General features: G+C 35.7%; 1 protein-coding gene across 3 annotated transcripts in view; it reads right to left on the reverse strand.

The window, feature by feature from the left end:
- GABRG2 (gamma-aminobutyric acid type A receptor gamma2 subunit) overlaps nt 1–12552 on the reverse strand; it is a 101754-nt gene extending 89202 nt beyond the window's left edge. For 2 of the 3 annotated variants that reach the window (XM_003359825.4, XM_003134087.4), the window contains exon 1: nt 11929–12552. In XM_003359825.4, coding sequence (XP_003359873.1) covers nt 11929–12035 — 107 coding nt within the window. In that variant the 5' untranslated portion in view covers nt 12036–12552. Of the gene's footprint in view, nt 1–11774; nt 11907–11928 lie in introns of those variants that run through there. The other variant, XM_021076713.1, reaches the window with a different exon arrangement.

Below are 18357 nucleotides of genomic sequence, written 5' to 3' on the forward strand. Positions count from 1 at the left end.
TATACATTCCACAAAATCAAGGACTGTTTGCATTGTTTAATGCTCTAACTTCTGCATGTGACCTAGTGCCAGGAACTCAATGGGTGGGAATTAAAATGTGATTCACAAGTAATTAGGAATTGAGGACACTATTCAGATCATCTAAATCAGAATGTGTAAGCCCCTATCTTCAAATTTCCCCTTTATGTGCATCAGCACTCCTCTGAAATATTTCACTGATACTTAAACATCTATTAAGAATTTGCTTGGGAGATTATTTATAATCTGAATTCAAGGAGAAAGGAAGGAGGGGGAGTAGCAGGGTAATTAATTCAAAGTGACAGGAAAACCTACAAGGTTGACAGAAATTAATGTATATATGTATATGCACATATGGGTGGTAGTTATACTAATGCATACATTTGAAAAAAATCTAACTGTACACTTAAATTCTGAACAGTTTATTGAATCTCAATTATGTCCTTATTTAACAGAGTATTTATTAGAAAAAAGTCTCTCTACTGTGTGGAGTATGAATCAGAAGGCAGCAAAACTGGCGTCAGAAAGGAACTTTAGGTGGCTGATGCAGTAACCTAGGTGACAGATGATGTTGAATTTTACTCCATTATCAGATCCATAAAGCACACACACAAAATGAAGTCATGAGCTTGAATAGAAAAATATCAGTTCTCTTTTCTTTGCATATGGTTAAAGAAGTTGTCTTCAGAAAAGAGCCCCATGTGTCAGCTTATATTTCATTGTTACTGGGACATAATCCACATGTGTTAGAAATATTATCAAGTTTATAATATTATTCCAAAAAGAATGAACAATACAGACATTCCAGAATCATAGGAACCTCTACTCAATTTTCTCATCTTATACAAATTAAGGCAGGGGACTGAAGGGTTACAGAATTTTTAGTAAGAAAACCCTCTCCCGTACTTTACCCAAATTTCAAGTTTAATATGGGTGAAGAGGCTATTTGTGTCTCTAGGACTATCCCAGGAAGTAATGAAAAATAACCTTGCTTTTTTATATGATGAGACCGAGGATGGATGAAGTTAAGTAAATTTAACTGAGGGCCTTCAAGTAGAAAAGGTCAGGGGCAGAAATATGAATTCTGGTCAAATGTGGCTCCATAGCTTATGCTCTTAGGACTAAGCTACACTATAGGACTTGTTTGCTTTTCTGGTTTGGTCAGCAGCCATATATGCTAGACTTAGAGAGAGATACTATGGAAAAGATACAATGGTTCTTCTTCCTGTTTTAAGACAAGATAAATTTCAGGGAAAAGGACATATGGTTTGTATTTATTTAAACAGTAATTACTGAATATCTATTAGGGGTAATGCACTTCCCTAAAGCGTGGGGTGTAGCAGTGGACAAAACAGCATCTCTGCTCTCATCAATCCTGGATTCTAGCTGAGGAAGATGAAAAATAAAAATTGAAAGTAATACATCAGCGAGCTACATCAAATTTTTTTCTACTTAATTACTGAGGTTGTAAATTCTAAGGAAAAGTAAAACATAGAGAGAATAAGAGGAATTGTGAGGCCAGGTTGAGGGACATTTGCAATATTACAATATATTACAGTATTACATTAAATGCCAGTGAGGTATTGAGAAGGCGACATTTGATCAAAGACTTGAGGGAAGTGGATTAAGCTGTGGATATTTTGAAGAAACACACTGCATAGGGAAGCTAATATTAAATACACTTTCCTTGTTGCTATCATAACTGATGTCCCAGATAGGAGAGAATAAAAGGTGAGAAGTGTTACATTCTCATGTAACAGAAATGCAGTAGACTGCCAAGAAGAGGCAGAACTTGATAGAGAAAGCGAAAAGCCAGTCCTGGGTTCTTTTTCCTTCCCACTTCGGGGCCATAGAACAGAAGTTTAAGGGTTCAATGAGAGACGTTCTTGTGGAAGAAGGTTATTGGCTGAAGCATAGAAAGAGCTGTGCAGTTTCACATCCCCTCCTCACAGTGATACTTGCTCCAACTCTACCTCAAGGCAAGTGAAAAATGAAGTCGAGAAACCCCCTCACAGATGTCTACTATCTAGGGGAGACTATTGTGTTTAATGCCTATCTCGCCCCAAAGCAGAACGCTTACACATCTGCTTCTTATTGCTGTCTGAACAGAGTAGATAGAGAATTCTTAGCCTAATTTGACCTGTATTCTCCACAATTTAAGCAGTTCAAATGATGACTGTAGCCTGATTCTTTCCCAGAAAAAGTCTAAAGGTGACAGGCTGGTTTGAACAATTGTTCAAACCAAGAGTGAATGTGAGAGAAAGTCCTTCGTTTTCTGAACCTGAAAAGCAATTTCGCTGAAAATAAAATAAATTTTATTTATTCATTCATTCTTTTATTCATGCATTCCTCCTGAGCTAAATGGATGTCAGAAATATAATCATGCTGAAATCATCTCGAAAAAACTACCTGGCAAGACAATGTGAGCAAAAAGGGTGGATGTACCTTTGGGAAGTGGAGCAGCCCCCACAGAGCAGGACATTTGTTAGAGAACTGTGCAGTTCTCAAGATCCCCAGGAAGAGAAAAGAAGCTGCTTGTCTTCGTAGAACCCAACCAATCCCATGAAAGAATGACTCAGCATTTAGGCATTTGTCATCCAGAAAGTATGATACGTACTATGTTTTTGCAAATTTTTCTGTCCTCTCTCCTTTCACCCCAGTCTTGAAAAAACCAAAAGCAGCATAATAATAAACAAACCAAAAAAATGAAGAAACAGTGTCAAGTAGGCTGTAGAAATCTTAGGCAGGCCTGATCAGAGAACAGAAAAAAATTTCAAGTGAATCAGAGGTAGGGGAATCAATTTTGATGAGTCCTACTACCTGAAAATGAGATCATTATAAACTCTGATGAAGGGAAAATATATGGGATTTACCTTGTATACTGTCCAGGTGTGGGGAAGAGAGATTCAACAGGTGAGGTTTAAAGAGAAACATAATTTCTAGGCCATATCTATCTAAGTCCAGAATAAGCATGTTCAATAAATCGGGTGAAATTCTAGCATATTTTAAGTATCATTTCACAATGGAAAGCATACAATTAAAATTAAAGAGTAAAATTTTTTTTTCCTTTTTGGCCGCCCCACAGCATATGGAGATCCTGGGTCAGGAATCAGATCCAGATCTGAGCCGCAGTAGTGACCTAAGCCACAGCTGTGGCAATGCCCAGATCCTTAACCACTGTGCTGGGTGAGAATGGAGCCTGCATCCCAGAACTCGCGAGATGTTGCCTCTCCGGTTGTGCCACAGTCAGGAACTACAAAGATAGCTAAATTACTAATTGCATCTGAACGCAGGTATATTTCTGTTATCATTCACTCTCCACATTTTTAGGGGTGAATATTACAGGTTACAATATACCAATATCAATGAAATGTCTTTAGATACAAAGCAAAGAGTGGTTATAGTTTTAAGGGACTTCCCTAAGATAGTTTAGTTTATAAAAATTACCTGAGTGTAGAATAAACTGAAAATGTCTAAATTTTTATACTTTCTAATAACTTGATAAAGTAGGGGTTTATGAAGTTTATGAGGTAATTATTGAAATAATTTAAGTAGTTAATTTGTTGTGGAAGTGAATGAGTAATAATCAATTTCAAATGTACACGTTTTAAATTCAAGAGTTTTTTTGGAAAATTATTAAGAACTAATTTTAAAAAAAGAATGGAGATTGAATTTAAAATGTTAAGTTAAAAGGAGATGATTTTTTTATTACTCAATTTATCACATCTGTAAAAAGGAAATGATTTGATTAATGATAATTTTTACCTGTATCATCAAGATGTTGTCAGAGGCTTTAAAAATTATCACTTTAAACTTTCCCTACTAAAAAATACTAGGGGAAGTTAATTTTCTATTAAAAACAGGAAATATCTCAATGCTAGCTCACACTTAAAGTGACATTTGGAGTTCCCATTGCGGCTCTGCATTAATGAACCTGACTAGCATCCATGAGGATTCAGGTTCGATCCTTGGCCTTGCTCAGTGGGTTAAGGATTTGGCATTGCCTTGAGCTATGGTAGGGTGCAGACATAGCTGAGATCACGAATTGCTGTGGCTATGGCTTAGGCCAGCAGATGCAGCTCCAATTCAACCCCCAGCCTGGGAACTTCCATATGTCACAGGTATAACCCTAAAAAGACAAAAAATAAATAAAAAATTAAAAAAAATAAAGTGGCCTTATTTGTTCTTTCATTTGGAATAATTTAACAAGAATATATATTCACTTAATTTCTAAGATGGAAAAATTATTCTTCTATGATATTATAAGGGAATTATCCAAGGCCACAGATTTGTATGTGCATAAGAATGGGACATCTTGCTATTAGAATGAACTAAACACACACTTGTTTATTTTAATAACAAGATGAGAGGGATACTAGAAGAAAATAGGTAAATAAGACTTAAAAAATTGATAATTTATTAACATAAAATTGTAAGCATCTATTCCCTTACCAAAAAATAATTTATAAAAAATGAAAATTTACTGAGGCTCTAAAATCTTTTGTGCACATTTTTTATAGGCCATATACAATGTATTTTTCATTAAATTCTAAAAATCCCCTAAATACTATATACGTATTTTTTTATTGTATTGTACCCAAGTCTGAGATTAATTGAAGCTCACAATTAGTATGTATATTTAAGATGGTCATGTATTTTATTTTTCCCTGTTTGACTATAGTTGGATGGACAAAGAATCAAAAAAGATACCTCAGTTGGAGGTGATGGTAGGAAAATATGTATAATTTTATGTACATGTAACTTGAACTACTGTGCGGCGGGAGTGTAGCAAAAACACATTAACTGGCCATTGATCAGTAAATATAGTTTGTGTTAAAATAATGTATTTTATTGTTCTTAATATAGTTCTTGTCTATTATCCAATTTTTTAATAGTAGAGAAAAATAGTTTTTTGTGACATTAAAAAAATGTTCACCACTTTTCTTCTTCCAAAAAATACCACTCATTTTCAAGTGAAAACCTCTCCAACTAAAGGCAAAAATAGTGAAGGCTATTATAACCAAGAAAAGAATTTGGAAGTATTAAAACCAGCCAATTAGATGATTGGAGATCAGTTTCAGCTAGTTTGTGGATCTCATTTTTTCCACCCTATACTTTCACCAAGTTAGAAAGCTGAAATATTCTGTCATAGCACCATGACTTTCCTGTGTAGCCTTTATCTGAGTTAAAATTTAATAATTACGTACACACTTGTCTGCTCATTGCCTGGCACCCTGTGAGACTGCAAACTCCATGATGGCAGACATCATGGCTTCTGCTTTCATGTAATTATATACCCAGTTTCTAGCATGGATTCATTTAATGAATAATTAAAAATTCATTGGTACAGTTTATATCTGGAGTTGTTTCCCTTTTTGTACTTTAAATGTGTTTTCAGAAGCAATTTATAAAAAGGGATTGTTAACCTGCAAAAAAGAACATAAGTAAGAATCATTTATTTCTTCCTACCAAAATTATATTGACAAATTATATTCAGGTTTTTTTGGCCATTTTATTTAAATATGCCTATATACATTCTAGATATCAGCATATATCTGTCTCACTACATAGCCTTTGATTCTACTACTAAACTTGAGTTCATGGCAGGGTTTCAATTTCACAAAGGACCTTTACTTAAAAAGCATTCTTTGTTTTCCCCACTATTATGTTATTTGGCATTCACATGGTATTCTTTATGAATGGGTGGAGAGTGTAATATCAGTGCTATTTATTTAGCATTTACATGGTACTTTATCTATAGAGTTACATAATGATTTTATAATGATATAGAATTATTACCATATTTTGCCCTCTTATTATATAATACTATACATATTAATGCGATTTGGAGTTAAGTTTTATTTTTACCCTAAGCCACTAATATGAAACTTAAAAGGAGGTTTTTATTTCATTTTGAAAGAAACATATTTTCTAGAATATGGAAGAAATAAATAGCAAACAGTCCTCCCAGAAAAGCAAACTGGTGAAGCCTTTTATATCTCAAAACAATTCAAGTATGTTCTTATTTTTACAAAGAAAAAGGGTGACTGCATTTGAGTGGTGTGGTGTATTGCGCTAAGAATATAACTAGAGAAGTCTTAATCCTGCTTTCAAAAAGACTTGGACAAGTCCCCTAACTGCTCCATATTTCATCTTTAACAGCTATTAGAAAGATCAAATAGAATCTTCCTCATCTAACTTAAAGGCTATAGAGAGAACAAAAGTGTGCATGCAAATATTCTCAGAAAAAAAAGTGCCAGTTTCTAGAAATGGTTACTTCTTACTCCTCTAGAAATTAAAATGTAAGCACTTTGCTATTGTTTCCACATACCAAAGTTAATAGAAGTTGTTGCTTCTATGGTTGAGCTGATAAAAAATGTCAACTTTAAATGTTTACATTTTGAAGACAGAGATATCCACATACATTATTTCTACTTTAATACTTATTATAGCTGTTTCAATATTATCTTTCCCTTTTCTAAGAATTTTTATAGGAAAACTGTGAGACAATATTGAGCAAGTTATCCTATAAATTTTCTCAATGGAGGACAAGGTCTCTTCTTTGAAAATGAGATCCCAAGTAACAGTTAAGTTTCTGGGTAATGACTGAATTGCAGATGAAACTATGCCTTATTTACTCATAATTATTAAGAAAATATTCTAAGCATATTTTTTTCTAAAGTCTAAATAATGTCATTTAATATGTTCTTAAACTCAAAACAACTTAATAGTGGATTGTTTCTAAGCATATCTTTAGAACTTTCAATCAAAATAAATTTAAATATGGAGTTTTTGATTTAGATTGAAGAACTCAAATCACACTACTATGAAGATTCACTATTTTCAGTTATTCAGTGGGCTGAGTACATGTAAGGTTCTAGCTTCTATTGTTGGCAACTAGAATCAGATTATTACACAAATTAAAATAGATCAGTATCTTAATAATCTAGACTAGTTACTCCCCTTATCAGAAAACAGTGTTGACAAAATGAAACTGATCAAAAAATTCAGCAGAAAACAACAAAATATAATTCAGAAGATAATTAGTGACAGATCTAAAATATAACCAGTTACCATTATCATATATATATACACACACTTTAAAAGTTATTTTGAGAGAACTCCAAATTATCTTTTATTTGTAAAGAAAGAGTATGGTAAGCAAAAGACACACTAAGATCAAAGAAGCTATAGCCCAGGAAACAAGGCAAGGAGATGAAAATCTTTCTTGAGATCCTGCTGGCGGAGAGGGGTCTGGGACAAAGTGAAGTAGTGGGTAAGTTCTTCACAATTGCGTCCACAAAGAGGAGAAATCTCCTTCTGCATCAACATTGTTGGCAGGTCATGGGTACATTTACAGTGACTCCCTGCTAACTATTACCAGCTAGTGCTGCAAACTGGAGTTAGAGCCATGCCTTTGTTCCTTTGGGGCACCCCTCCAATGGACATAGGACAGGAACCCCAGGATGGTAAGGGGTGTTTATAAATATGTGTAGTGCTAATTATATATCTATACATAAACATATATTTGTCATTTTGTTAAACATCAGTTTCTTTTAAGCAAGTTATTTAATCTCTCTACAATCTTGGTTTCCAAGTCTGGCAAATGACAATTACATCAGAAATTTTAGTAAATATTAAGTGTGTATATACACACACACACATATATGTATATATATCATATATAATAAATATATGTTACGGTTTTACATACATTATATAATTTTGTATACTTCAGTTAAAATCTGTACTATATATTATTTACATATTAAAAACTTGGTTCCATGATATGTGCAAGGAATTTCAGGAAAGCCTGAAATTGGTATTATTATATTGCGACTTTGAGGATGTCACATGGATCTCTTACAACCCAGTAGCAGAAGGATTAATTCTTTCTTTCACATTTACCTGAATAGGTAATATGATCATCCCAACGGAAATCCTGACTCTTGAAGCATTTAAACTATGCTGACACCTGTGGTAGTCAAACAATTCCTTAACATCACTAATTGTAACTTTTTACCAGTCTTCTGTGATCAGTGAATTTAGCAGAGGTACTTTGGAGCACAGTGTTTGGGAGGAAAAATAATTTTCTTTTCACTCTTCTAGGTTCTTGGTTTAGACATTCTAGTAATAAAAAGACAGATTCACAAGAGAAAAAAAGCAGAAATGTAATCACATGTGTATTTCCTGTATACATGGGAGATACCCAGGAAAGCTAAAGTCCTTCGAATTGCCCAAGTCATTACCTTAAGTATTATCTCAAGCTAAAAACAACAAAAGATGTGGGGAGTCAGGGGAGCCAGGTACAGAGAGTTATCAAGTAAAGCATAATAAATGAGGGGGTGGTTGTTACAAAGATTTAAGTCCCTGCCTTCATCACTGAGTTTCTAGAGATTTAGCCAAACACTTCTTTCTGGGACAGGGAGAAAGTTAACCTTAAAAATGGAGATTTCCGTCATAAACATGAATATCTCTTACAAAAGATAACTTCCACTCTGTTTTCAAGCTTCTTGTGTGTCTGCTGTTTTTTAAAAATAATCAGCCTAAAATAATCTGTATGCCAGAAAAGCATATTTTGGGATGGCAAATTCTGTTCCTCTTCAACAAGTATGTGTCATTCCAGTAAAGCCTACTCGTATTTAAACTGTAGAAAATATGTCTTAGAATGACTAGGAAGTTGTGATGGTGAGAAGTAACCACAGCCCTAGTAACAGAGTATTTACAACAAAGATCAAGTCTCTAAAGTCAGTTTTAACATTCTTCCAATTTTAGCAGAAATCCTTGACATGAAGTTTTAAATTGTGTAGAACAGATCTCTACCATGAAATATTCTATAATTAAATTATTTTGAGATTTTCTATTCTAAATTGAGTGTGTAAGTTATGTAACTAATTTAAATTAAAAGCTGCTTTTCAAATTCCTGCCTAAAATCCAGATGTTTTGTCTAGGGGGTGGTAGCCAGCTGGATTCTGGAAAACAATGGGTAAACAGTATTTTTCTTTTCTTTTTCTTTTTTTTTCCAGATAGGTATTTGCCTTAGGGTAGGCTATCTGAAATAATATGTCCATCACTTAGCAATCAAATATGCTGAGTTTACTTTTTCTAATATAACTAAGTGCACCATTTAGAAAGACAGGAGGTAACAAGGTTGCACGATTTAATAATCATACAAGTTTAGCAAGTTTCCCGAATGATTCATATGACAGCATTACATATAAGACATGTGGCAATTTGAATAATTTTGAATTTCAGAAATTATATCTCTTCTAATGTGTGGAATAGTTAAACTATTAATATTCTCATTTCAATGCTTCATATTACTCTTTGTTTTACTTTTGTAGAGACACACTCTACTGAATTTAGTCATTTTAGTGAGGGGGGAAATTATTCTTTGGAATTATGTAAATGAAAAGTAATTTTAATATTCTTTATTTTTGTTTAATTTCCCTTCAACTGTCTAGGTAGTTCTACTACCACTATTTATCCAATAAGCTTTTTTCAAATATCTCCTAGGATTCCACGTTTTTCTAGTCACTTGTCCTTCTTCAGGATCAGCTTCAGAGATGAAAGCTCATATTTCCATCCAGCTCTATTCAGCCATTCAAATTTTTTTTTTTTTTTTGAGTGCAGCAAACAGAAACTCAGATCACATTCTCTGCACCAAACGGCAATGACTCCATTCTCTGTCATTACTGGGAAAAATCTTCCTATTGGAGAGTTTATATGACCTTTAACACCCATTATTTAGAGCTATTTAAAAAGCTCATTATGCTACTATGTTAGAAATTGAAAATTAAAATGTATCAATAATTTTACTTTTTATGTGATACTGGGAAAGAAAAGGTGAGACTTGCAACAAGAAGACATCTTAAACATGATACTATTCTAAATAATAATGAATTGCATATTTTGGGTTAAAATAAAACCACTAGGGATAAAAATATATAATAATGTCCTCATCTATTCAGTTATAATGTTGTTTACTAAGATGAGTATAAATAGGAGGGAAAGATGTATTTCCCCATGTATTGAGTAAATTTTAATCCACAGGTTTCATAAATGTTAGGAACATGAAAATATTTTCTATCAATAACCAGTTGTAAACTCTCTAATTTCTGAAACAAATCAAGAGTTGTATACAGCATTAAATAAGGAAATAATGTTTATTAATTTTAATTAAAGCACTGTTTTTGCAGTATTCCACTAACATGTATTGTACACAATCATTTCCAATAAAAGGCTCTCTTCTGAGAAACCTACTTAATCTTACACTCTTAAAGAAACTATATTCTATTTTTATGGTAAAGGAAGAAGGTATGAAAAGTGATGGAATAATTAGGCTGGCCCTTCTCTCTAGTTAGAAAACACAAAGAGAAGCTTCTACTCCTCTTGCTTGGGTCTCTCTCTCTCTCTCCCCCTTTTTTTTTTTTTTTCTTTTTTTAAATCAGAAATCTCTACCTCCCATTACCTACCCTAGAAAAGGAGGACCAGAGAAGTTAACAGTAATTTTTTTAATAAAATGAAATAATAGTTTAACCCCTATTACTTTTATCTCCCTTTGTTACAACTACTCCATAAGAGTGCCTACTCACAGGAAAACCTTAGGGCAATGGCTTGATTTCTTTTCTAGCTAGATTTTTTCCTTCCCTTCTTACTCTTTTTACTTTCTTTTCTTTCTTTTTCTTTTTCTTTCTTCTTTTTGGAGGAGGGGGTTTGGGGTAATATTTTTAGATACTTATTTCAGAGTGACATTACAGAAGAGTACAAGTAGTATAAGTAAAATGGCCCTCTAACTTCTCTTTGGTTTTGGATGGAATTCCTGATGACATGCACTGTGGGAGGGGATTGTTTTGGTGGGTAGATAAATGATGAATTACATGTGAAGGGATATTTCCCTACTACTTCTGGTGCAACGAAGTTCAAAATATTTGGGTGTAAAACACTTCAGAACACACACCTGCTCAGGGTTTTGGGGAATCCATCACTCCTCCTTCCATCTTTTCTACTCAGTGCAACAAGGCTCTAAGACATTAATGTATAACTTCACAGTTTTGGCATCACATTCACCTGGCTCAGCATATTTTTCAACAGTGCAACAAAATCAATCTTTTCCAGACATATATTCCTCCATGCATTAACTACATTCTCTACCACATGCCCAGTGGTTACCCTCTTATCTCATGGGGGGTGGGGTAGGGATATTCAGAGCAGGGTCCCCAGACGTCATTCGTGTTCCTTGGCTCCGCTGGCCTTCTCTCTGCACTATATGGATGTCCTGTATAGATGTACATTTGCCCAATAGGGTTAGACAAACCTCTTTCCATTTGGCCCTGACAGGACTGCTGTCCCTGGTGCTGAACCATGTTAGCCCACCAGGGAGTCTGCTGCCAGGTCAGTGGAGCTGAATAGAAAACCTGGCTGACTGATTTTAATAATGCCCAGATGCAGAAGCAAGCAATACTTTGGTTACAGGAACAGATTCCCCCCTTCCGCCCCACACACCTCTCTCTCTTGTGCGCCAGGACCCCATTTGCAGTTTTCTCCTCCAGACCCCCACCCAAAACGCCTCCAACATGGCCTCAAATGCCGGCATGTATCAGCACAGCCCACCTAGACATCAGGTTGCAGTAATATCAAAACGCTACTTCTCAAACACAAAATCTTTACGACGTTGGCTTTACCATTCTAAAACAAGTAAATAAAACCCAATAAATAAACACATAAATGAAAGTGACCTTCCTCTTTCCTCTTACCTTTTCCCGCTCCATATATTCACATTCCTCTAAATTATAAAGCCCCAAATCCTAGAAGAGGATGTTAAATCTGGGTGGTCTCCCTAGTTCCTCTGTCCCCACCCCTCCCCCCACATCTCTGGAACAAAACGACACCAAAAAGGGCATCTCTTACCCTGGGTAGAACGATAGCAGGAGCAGAATCCACACCGTCATTTTCTGTGAAAATACAGGAGTCGAGTAGACTGAGCTTCCTGTGCTCCATATATTTGTCGAACTCATTTTTTTTTTCTCCCCTCGCCTCTAGCCTCTAGGTTGCTGAAGAATCCTTCCCCTTTGTATTATTATTATGCTTACGATCTGATGGTGGCTCCCCCCTCCTGTCTCTAGTAGGTCTCGTCACTGGGGAGCTGTACTGCTACCAGCTTCGGGAGAATTAATATTCAGGGGGCAGAAATAAGATCAGCACAAACGCTTGCAGATACCATCAAAGCGTCAGCTCAGGGAGCAGCTTCTAAGTCTGGGGGAATAATATAATTGAGGCAGGGAGGGTACTGAGAGAGGCGCGGGAGACAAATAAGGAAAGGGAACCTCCCGCAGACTCATACACATACTCATGCCCCTCACACTCACACACACTCCCCCAGGTCCATCATTTTAGGTTTATTTGTTTGCCTTGTTTTGATTTTTCTTTCAGAAAGCGGAGGGTTTTGTGCGTATATGCTTGTGTGTGTGTATTTGAAAGAAATACTAGAGTCTTTGCGTGATTAACTATCATGCAGATTAACTCTGAGGTCAAAGTGGAAATGATGCCCGCTGCTGCAGCATGAATTAACACATGCGTGGTGTCTTTCCAGAGCCTTTTAACCCTTTACTGCACACAAGAGAATGCTAGGGCTGCATTTCACGGGGATAAGAGATGCTTTAGCAAGCTCATCTACTATATCACCATTGACAGAAGGTTTGTCTCTTTAGGTCGTCCAAGAACCCTTATTTAAAATCATGCAGTCTCAGAAATCATGGTTACATCCCAGGGGGAGGGGGAGCAGTTGGTGGGGGAGGAGTGGCTGTTTCTCTGTAAACCATCCTGTAAGAAAACAGCTTTGATGAATTTTCACTTTGAATGAAAGGAGAAAACATTGACAGAATTAAAAGACAAGAAGAATCTATTCTCCCCAGAATTCACTCTTCCCTTTTCTGCTCTCCACTGCCAGTGAAAATATAAAGATACAAAGTATCTGAAGGTTGAAAAATACAACTACATGGAAATAGCAGCATGAATAAAGGCTACAGACCACAAGATAGGGGGCTGCTTTTTGAAGGGAGGTTGGGCAAAAGGAGGGTAAAGAGGACATTTATCCATATAAAGAGATTTCTATTTCCTCTATAGGATTTGACTCTTGTTACTGACTGTTGTTTCTGGGGTGGATGAGTGGTGTTAGCATACTGCTTTCTTGCCTAGAATGTTACCATGGATACTGACACATGGGAGATATCCCTTTATGCCAACCTAGTTCATCCACCGTGGCAGAAACCTCATTTCCTCATCATGAAGACGAGAATGGAGGAGTGTTTCAAGGTTCCTGCAGAACTGGGACCACAGCAAAGATGCTCACGTAGAAGTACAGGTGAAAAGGACCAATTGGATCCCCTCCTGGAATATAATGGTGCCATTTCAGAATCAGTGTCTTTTCTACAAGAACAAAGCCTTTCAGGTAGGGACTTGAGTAAGGAGTCCAGGAGGCATAGAAATAGTGCATGGAATGAGTAGGTCCACACTTCATTTGCAACCATAAATACACTTTAGGAACACAGAAATATTGGTGGTTTCCTTCAGGGTGAAGAGACATATTCTGACATTGAAGCAAAAACAGCCTAACAGACACATCTGAAAACCTGCATGCCTTCAGAACTTGGGCAGTTATTTTATGGCATTTGAACAAAATCCAATTAAAACAAAATTCATGTGCTACATCAGCTGGCTTCTTTCATTGGTGATTAAATTAGAGGCGGAACAAAAGCCAATCCCTGTTTTTGTATTTTTTTTTTTTTTTTTTTTTTTTTGGCTGCACCTTTGGCTCACCAAAGTTCCTAGGAGAGGGATTGAACATATAACACAGCAGTGACAATGCTGGATCCTTAACCTTCCGAGCCACCAGGGAGCCCCTATAATTTTTTTATTCTTTGTTGTATTGTGAGGAATTTGAGCCCTTCTATTTATGCCAAAAAGAGCATAGGTTGTTAACAATGGTATATTGGTTTTTAGTGAAGACACTTTATCATATTTTTGGAGGCCAAGGCTTACATGTTGACATGCCTACAAAAACTAAGCAAGTGAGATACATGAGAGAAAAGGGCTAGTTGTGAGTGTGTAAAGTGGTGGAAACCACACACAGTAGGGTGACTATATTCCATTTGAATGCAGTCGACACTGCTCTGTTCCAGTCAGAGTTGACAGAGGAAATGGGAATATGAATTATGAGCAATGTCCTAATTTTTAAAATACAAAAGAGGCCAAACCAGACAAATATGCAGGCCATTAAGTCGCAAATATAAACTGATGTGACAATTTTGTCTTCTACGAACACATTTCCTATTTTCCAATGTAAGCTTCTCCCCCCCATGCTATCATATTCATAAAGCAGTAATTCAAATTCTAATTCCTATCTGTAATGATCCTTGTAAGTTAAACTCTTTCAATAATGGAACACCTCCTAGCTTAGTAAAAGAAATAGAGGAAATTTTTACTATTTATAGTATCTGGGTGCAATTTTAAACCGTGCTATTCCTGGCTAGTAAGTTTCAATTTGCTTCTTGCATCTTTCCTATCTGGTGGCTGTTCTCTTAAAAAAAAAAAAAAAAAAAAAGAGCGTTTTAATATATTTTCTAAGATTTTGCCACACATGTATTCACTAGTATTTTAAGAGATTTCAACTAGTAATTTCCTTTGTAATCACTTTTCAGCTATATTTAATCTTGTTTAAGAAGATATGTTTTGATTCATATTAAAATAACTATTATTTGACAAATACGTTCAGATTTTTATTGCAATGTCTGTATATATACACCTATATATTTACACGAAAATTTTAAAATTATTAAAAAGTAGAAAGAAAAAACTACCACCTGCAACCTTTTATTCAAACAAGGCATTGTCAATATATTGGTGAATTTTTTGGTGGATTAATTTTCCCTCAATGAAGTTTCACTTTTTACTTTTGATATTGTATTTTTATTATTACTAATACCACTACTATTATAATTACTATACCCAGAAGTATATTATAAGCTCACAAGATACATCAGTTTGGTTGTTGGTACCAAAATTCCTATCACTGGCAGAATTAAAATAAATTACTTAGGTTCTAGTTCTGGTAATGATACAGTAGACTAACTAACCTGCAGATAACATTTATAGCCATTTATAGTGGTGGTTAAGACACTAAATAAACAACTATGTAAGGTACTAAAGATTACCAAAAGCAGAAAATACTGAAAATCTGACCATAAAAGGAAGAAACTGAACTGGATGAGATCTAGGATTTTGGGGTTTTCCCTGATGACACTTAAAATTTCTCCTTACTTGCCTGGAACTTCCCTGGTTTTAGGTTGGAAAGTCTTGTATCCCAGGAAAACCCTCAATTGCAAGGGTACAGAACAGTCAGAATCGCAGGAGGCAATAATCTTACTGTTTGAGATTTAAGGGGAGACTTGTAGCTGCCACAGTATCTCAAATTAAGGGAGAAATAACAGAAAGAAAATAACAACAGAAAGATAAGACTCCAGATCCATATGCAAATTTGTTTAGAGATTTGTTTTTGAATGGAACGGGCTAAGAGACGCAGAAAAGCCTAGAAGAAAACAAATGATGTAAGACTGAAAAAAGTTGAGCCAATATTTCAAATGTCATTCCCTGAAGGGGATACTGAGTTTGGAGTTGGAATCCAACTCTATCAAGTGAGAGTCATAGGAAGTACTTCAGACTTTCCTTGAAAACCCTAGAAGGACCATAACACTTCTGTTCTAGACTAAGAATTTGCTCTAAGCCTAAGGACAAAACTGAAACTAACCTGAAAAGAGTAAAAAACTAATCCTGCACAAGATTCAGGTAATTTGTTAATAATTTAACTCCTAATAGAACAAAAATAAACATTCTTCAAAGGAGTGTTAAAAATCAGAATGTTGATAATACATAAAAAATGTATAAAATGGCTGATACATAGTAAAAAATCAAAAGATATACAAAATATAGGGTAATAAAACACATCTAAAAATAATATTTAATGTAAACCAACCAAATCTGAGATGCAATTAGCAAATAAGGAATTAAATCAATTTTTTTCAAGAACTTGAACATGGACATAATGCTTACGTGGTCAATATGTACACAGCAGGGACTCGCAAAAGAGAAATGGAAATTATTGTTTTAAAAAACAAAATAGAAATTCTGGAGCTGAATTTTATAAAGAAAAATTCATATGTGGGTTTTAAATCAGATTGGCAATTGAATAATAACAGTAGAAGTAATGATTGGTAAACTGAAAACATGTCAATAAAAATTATCTGATATAAAAACCACAGAGAAGCATATTGAAGGAAAAAAAATGGAGCTCCTGGAAATTCCAAGACAGTATAAAGCCTCCTGATAAAGTAATGCAGAAAGAGAAGACAGAAAGAATGGACAGAACATATTTAAAGTAATACAGTCAAAGATTTTTCCAAAACTGGTGAAAATATTACATACAGATCCAAGAAACTTAGTAGACAACAAGTAGGGTAAACACAATGAAAACCTGGGAACTTCAGAATCACACACCTAAAAATTGAAGATTAAATGAGAACTTTGAATGAGTTCCTCTTGTGGCTCAGTGGAAACAAATATGACTAGCATCCATGAAGATTCAGGTTCGAACCCTGGCCTCTCTCATGGGTTAAGGAGCCAGTGCTGCTCTTAGCTGTGGTGTAGGTTGGAGACATGCCTCGATTCTGTTACATTGCCGTGGCTGTGGCATTGGCCAGCGGCTACAGCTCCTATTCAAACCCTAGCCTGTAAATCTCCATGTGCCATGGTGTGGCCTTAAAAAGACAAAAATAAATAAATAAATAAACAGGAGTTCCCGTTGTGGCACAGTGGTTAACGAATCCGACTAGGAACCATGAGGTTGCGGGTTCGGTCCCTGCCCTTGCTCAGTGGGTTAATGATCCCGCATTGCCGTGAGCTGTGGTGTAGGTTGCAGATGCGACTCGGATCCCTCATTGCTGTGGCTCTGGCATGGGCGGAGGCTATGGCTCGGATTAGACCCCTAGCCTGGGAATCTCCATATGCCGTGGGAGCGGCCCAAGAAATAGCAAAAAGACAAAAATAAATAAATAAATAATTAATTAATAAATAAAGATTAAATGAGAATTTTGAAAGTTTAAAAAGAAAAATGAAATATTACAATCACTAGAGGTTAATACCATAATGATGGTTGACTGATTAAAAGTGAGGTTCAGGAAACAGTGGATGACTATTTAAAGTACTGAAAATAAATTATACATAGAGTTATATATCTAGTACATAGATCTGTCAGAAGTGAAAAGGGAAAAAAATACATTTTCACATAAATGAAGGTTGAGAGAATTTGTCACCAGCAAAATGAGATACAGATAATGCTAAGGTAAATTCTTCAGTCTGACAAAATTGACGCCAGATGGGAACCCAGATCTGCAACAGATGAAGAGCCCTGAAATCTTGAAATGATTAACGTGAAGAAATGATATAATTTATATATATATATTGTTTCTGTTAAAAGACATCTGGAAGTTCCCATCATGGCGCAGTGGTTAACGAATCTGGCTAGGAACCATGAGGTTTTGGGTTTGATCCCTGGTGTTGCTCAGTGGGTTAAAGATCCGTTGTTGCCGTGAGCGGTGGTGTAGGTCACAGATGTGGCTCAGATTCTGCATTGCTGTGGCTCTGGCGTAGGCTGGTGGCTACAGCTCCGATTCGACCTCTAGCCTGGGAACCTCCATATGCCACAGGAGCAACCCTAGAAAAGGCAGAAGGACAAAAAAAAAAAAAAAAGAAGTCAGATGTCTTCTAGTCAGATGCGACCTACACCACAGCTCACGGCAATGCTGGATCTTTAACCCAATGAGCAAGGCCAGGATGAACTCACAACCTCATGGTTCCTAGACGGATTCGTTAACCATTGAGTCACGACGGAACTCCCAAAAAACATCTGACCTCTTAATGTAAAAACTATAACTGTATTTTGGAGTTAAACACACACACACACACACAAAACACACACACATATATGTGAGCTGTGGTGTAGGTTGCAGAGGTGGCTGGGATCTGGCATTGCTGTGACTGTGGTGTCGGCCAGAAGATGTAGCTCCAATTAGTCCCCTTGCCTGGGAACCTCCATATGCCATGGGAGCAGCCCTAAAAAAAAAAAAAAAAAAAAAAAAAAAACAAAAATAATGACATTGGAATAAATGACTAAATTATATTTAAAAAATGACATTTGCCCTTTATTTCATCCATATGCCGAAGCTAATACTATTAATTTAAGAAAAAAAAAACTATCTTTATGATTTTAGGGCAAGTAAAAATTTC

The sequence above is a fragment of the Sus scrofa genome, chromosome 16, assembly GCF_000003025.6.
Source record: "Sus scrofa isolate TJ Tabasco breed Duroc chromosome 16, Sscrofa11.1, whole genome shotgun sequence".
NCBI lineage: Eukaryota > Metazoa > Chordata > Mammalia > Artiodactyla > Suidae > Sus > Sus scrofa.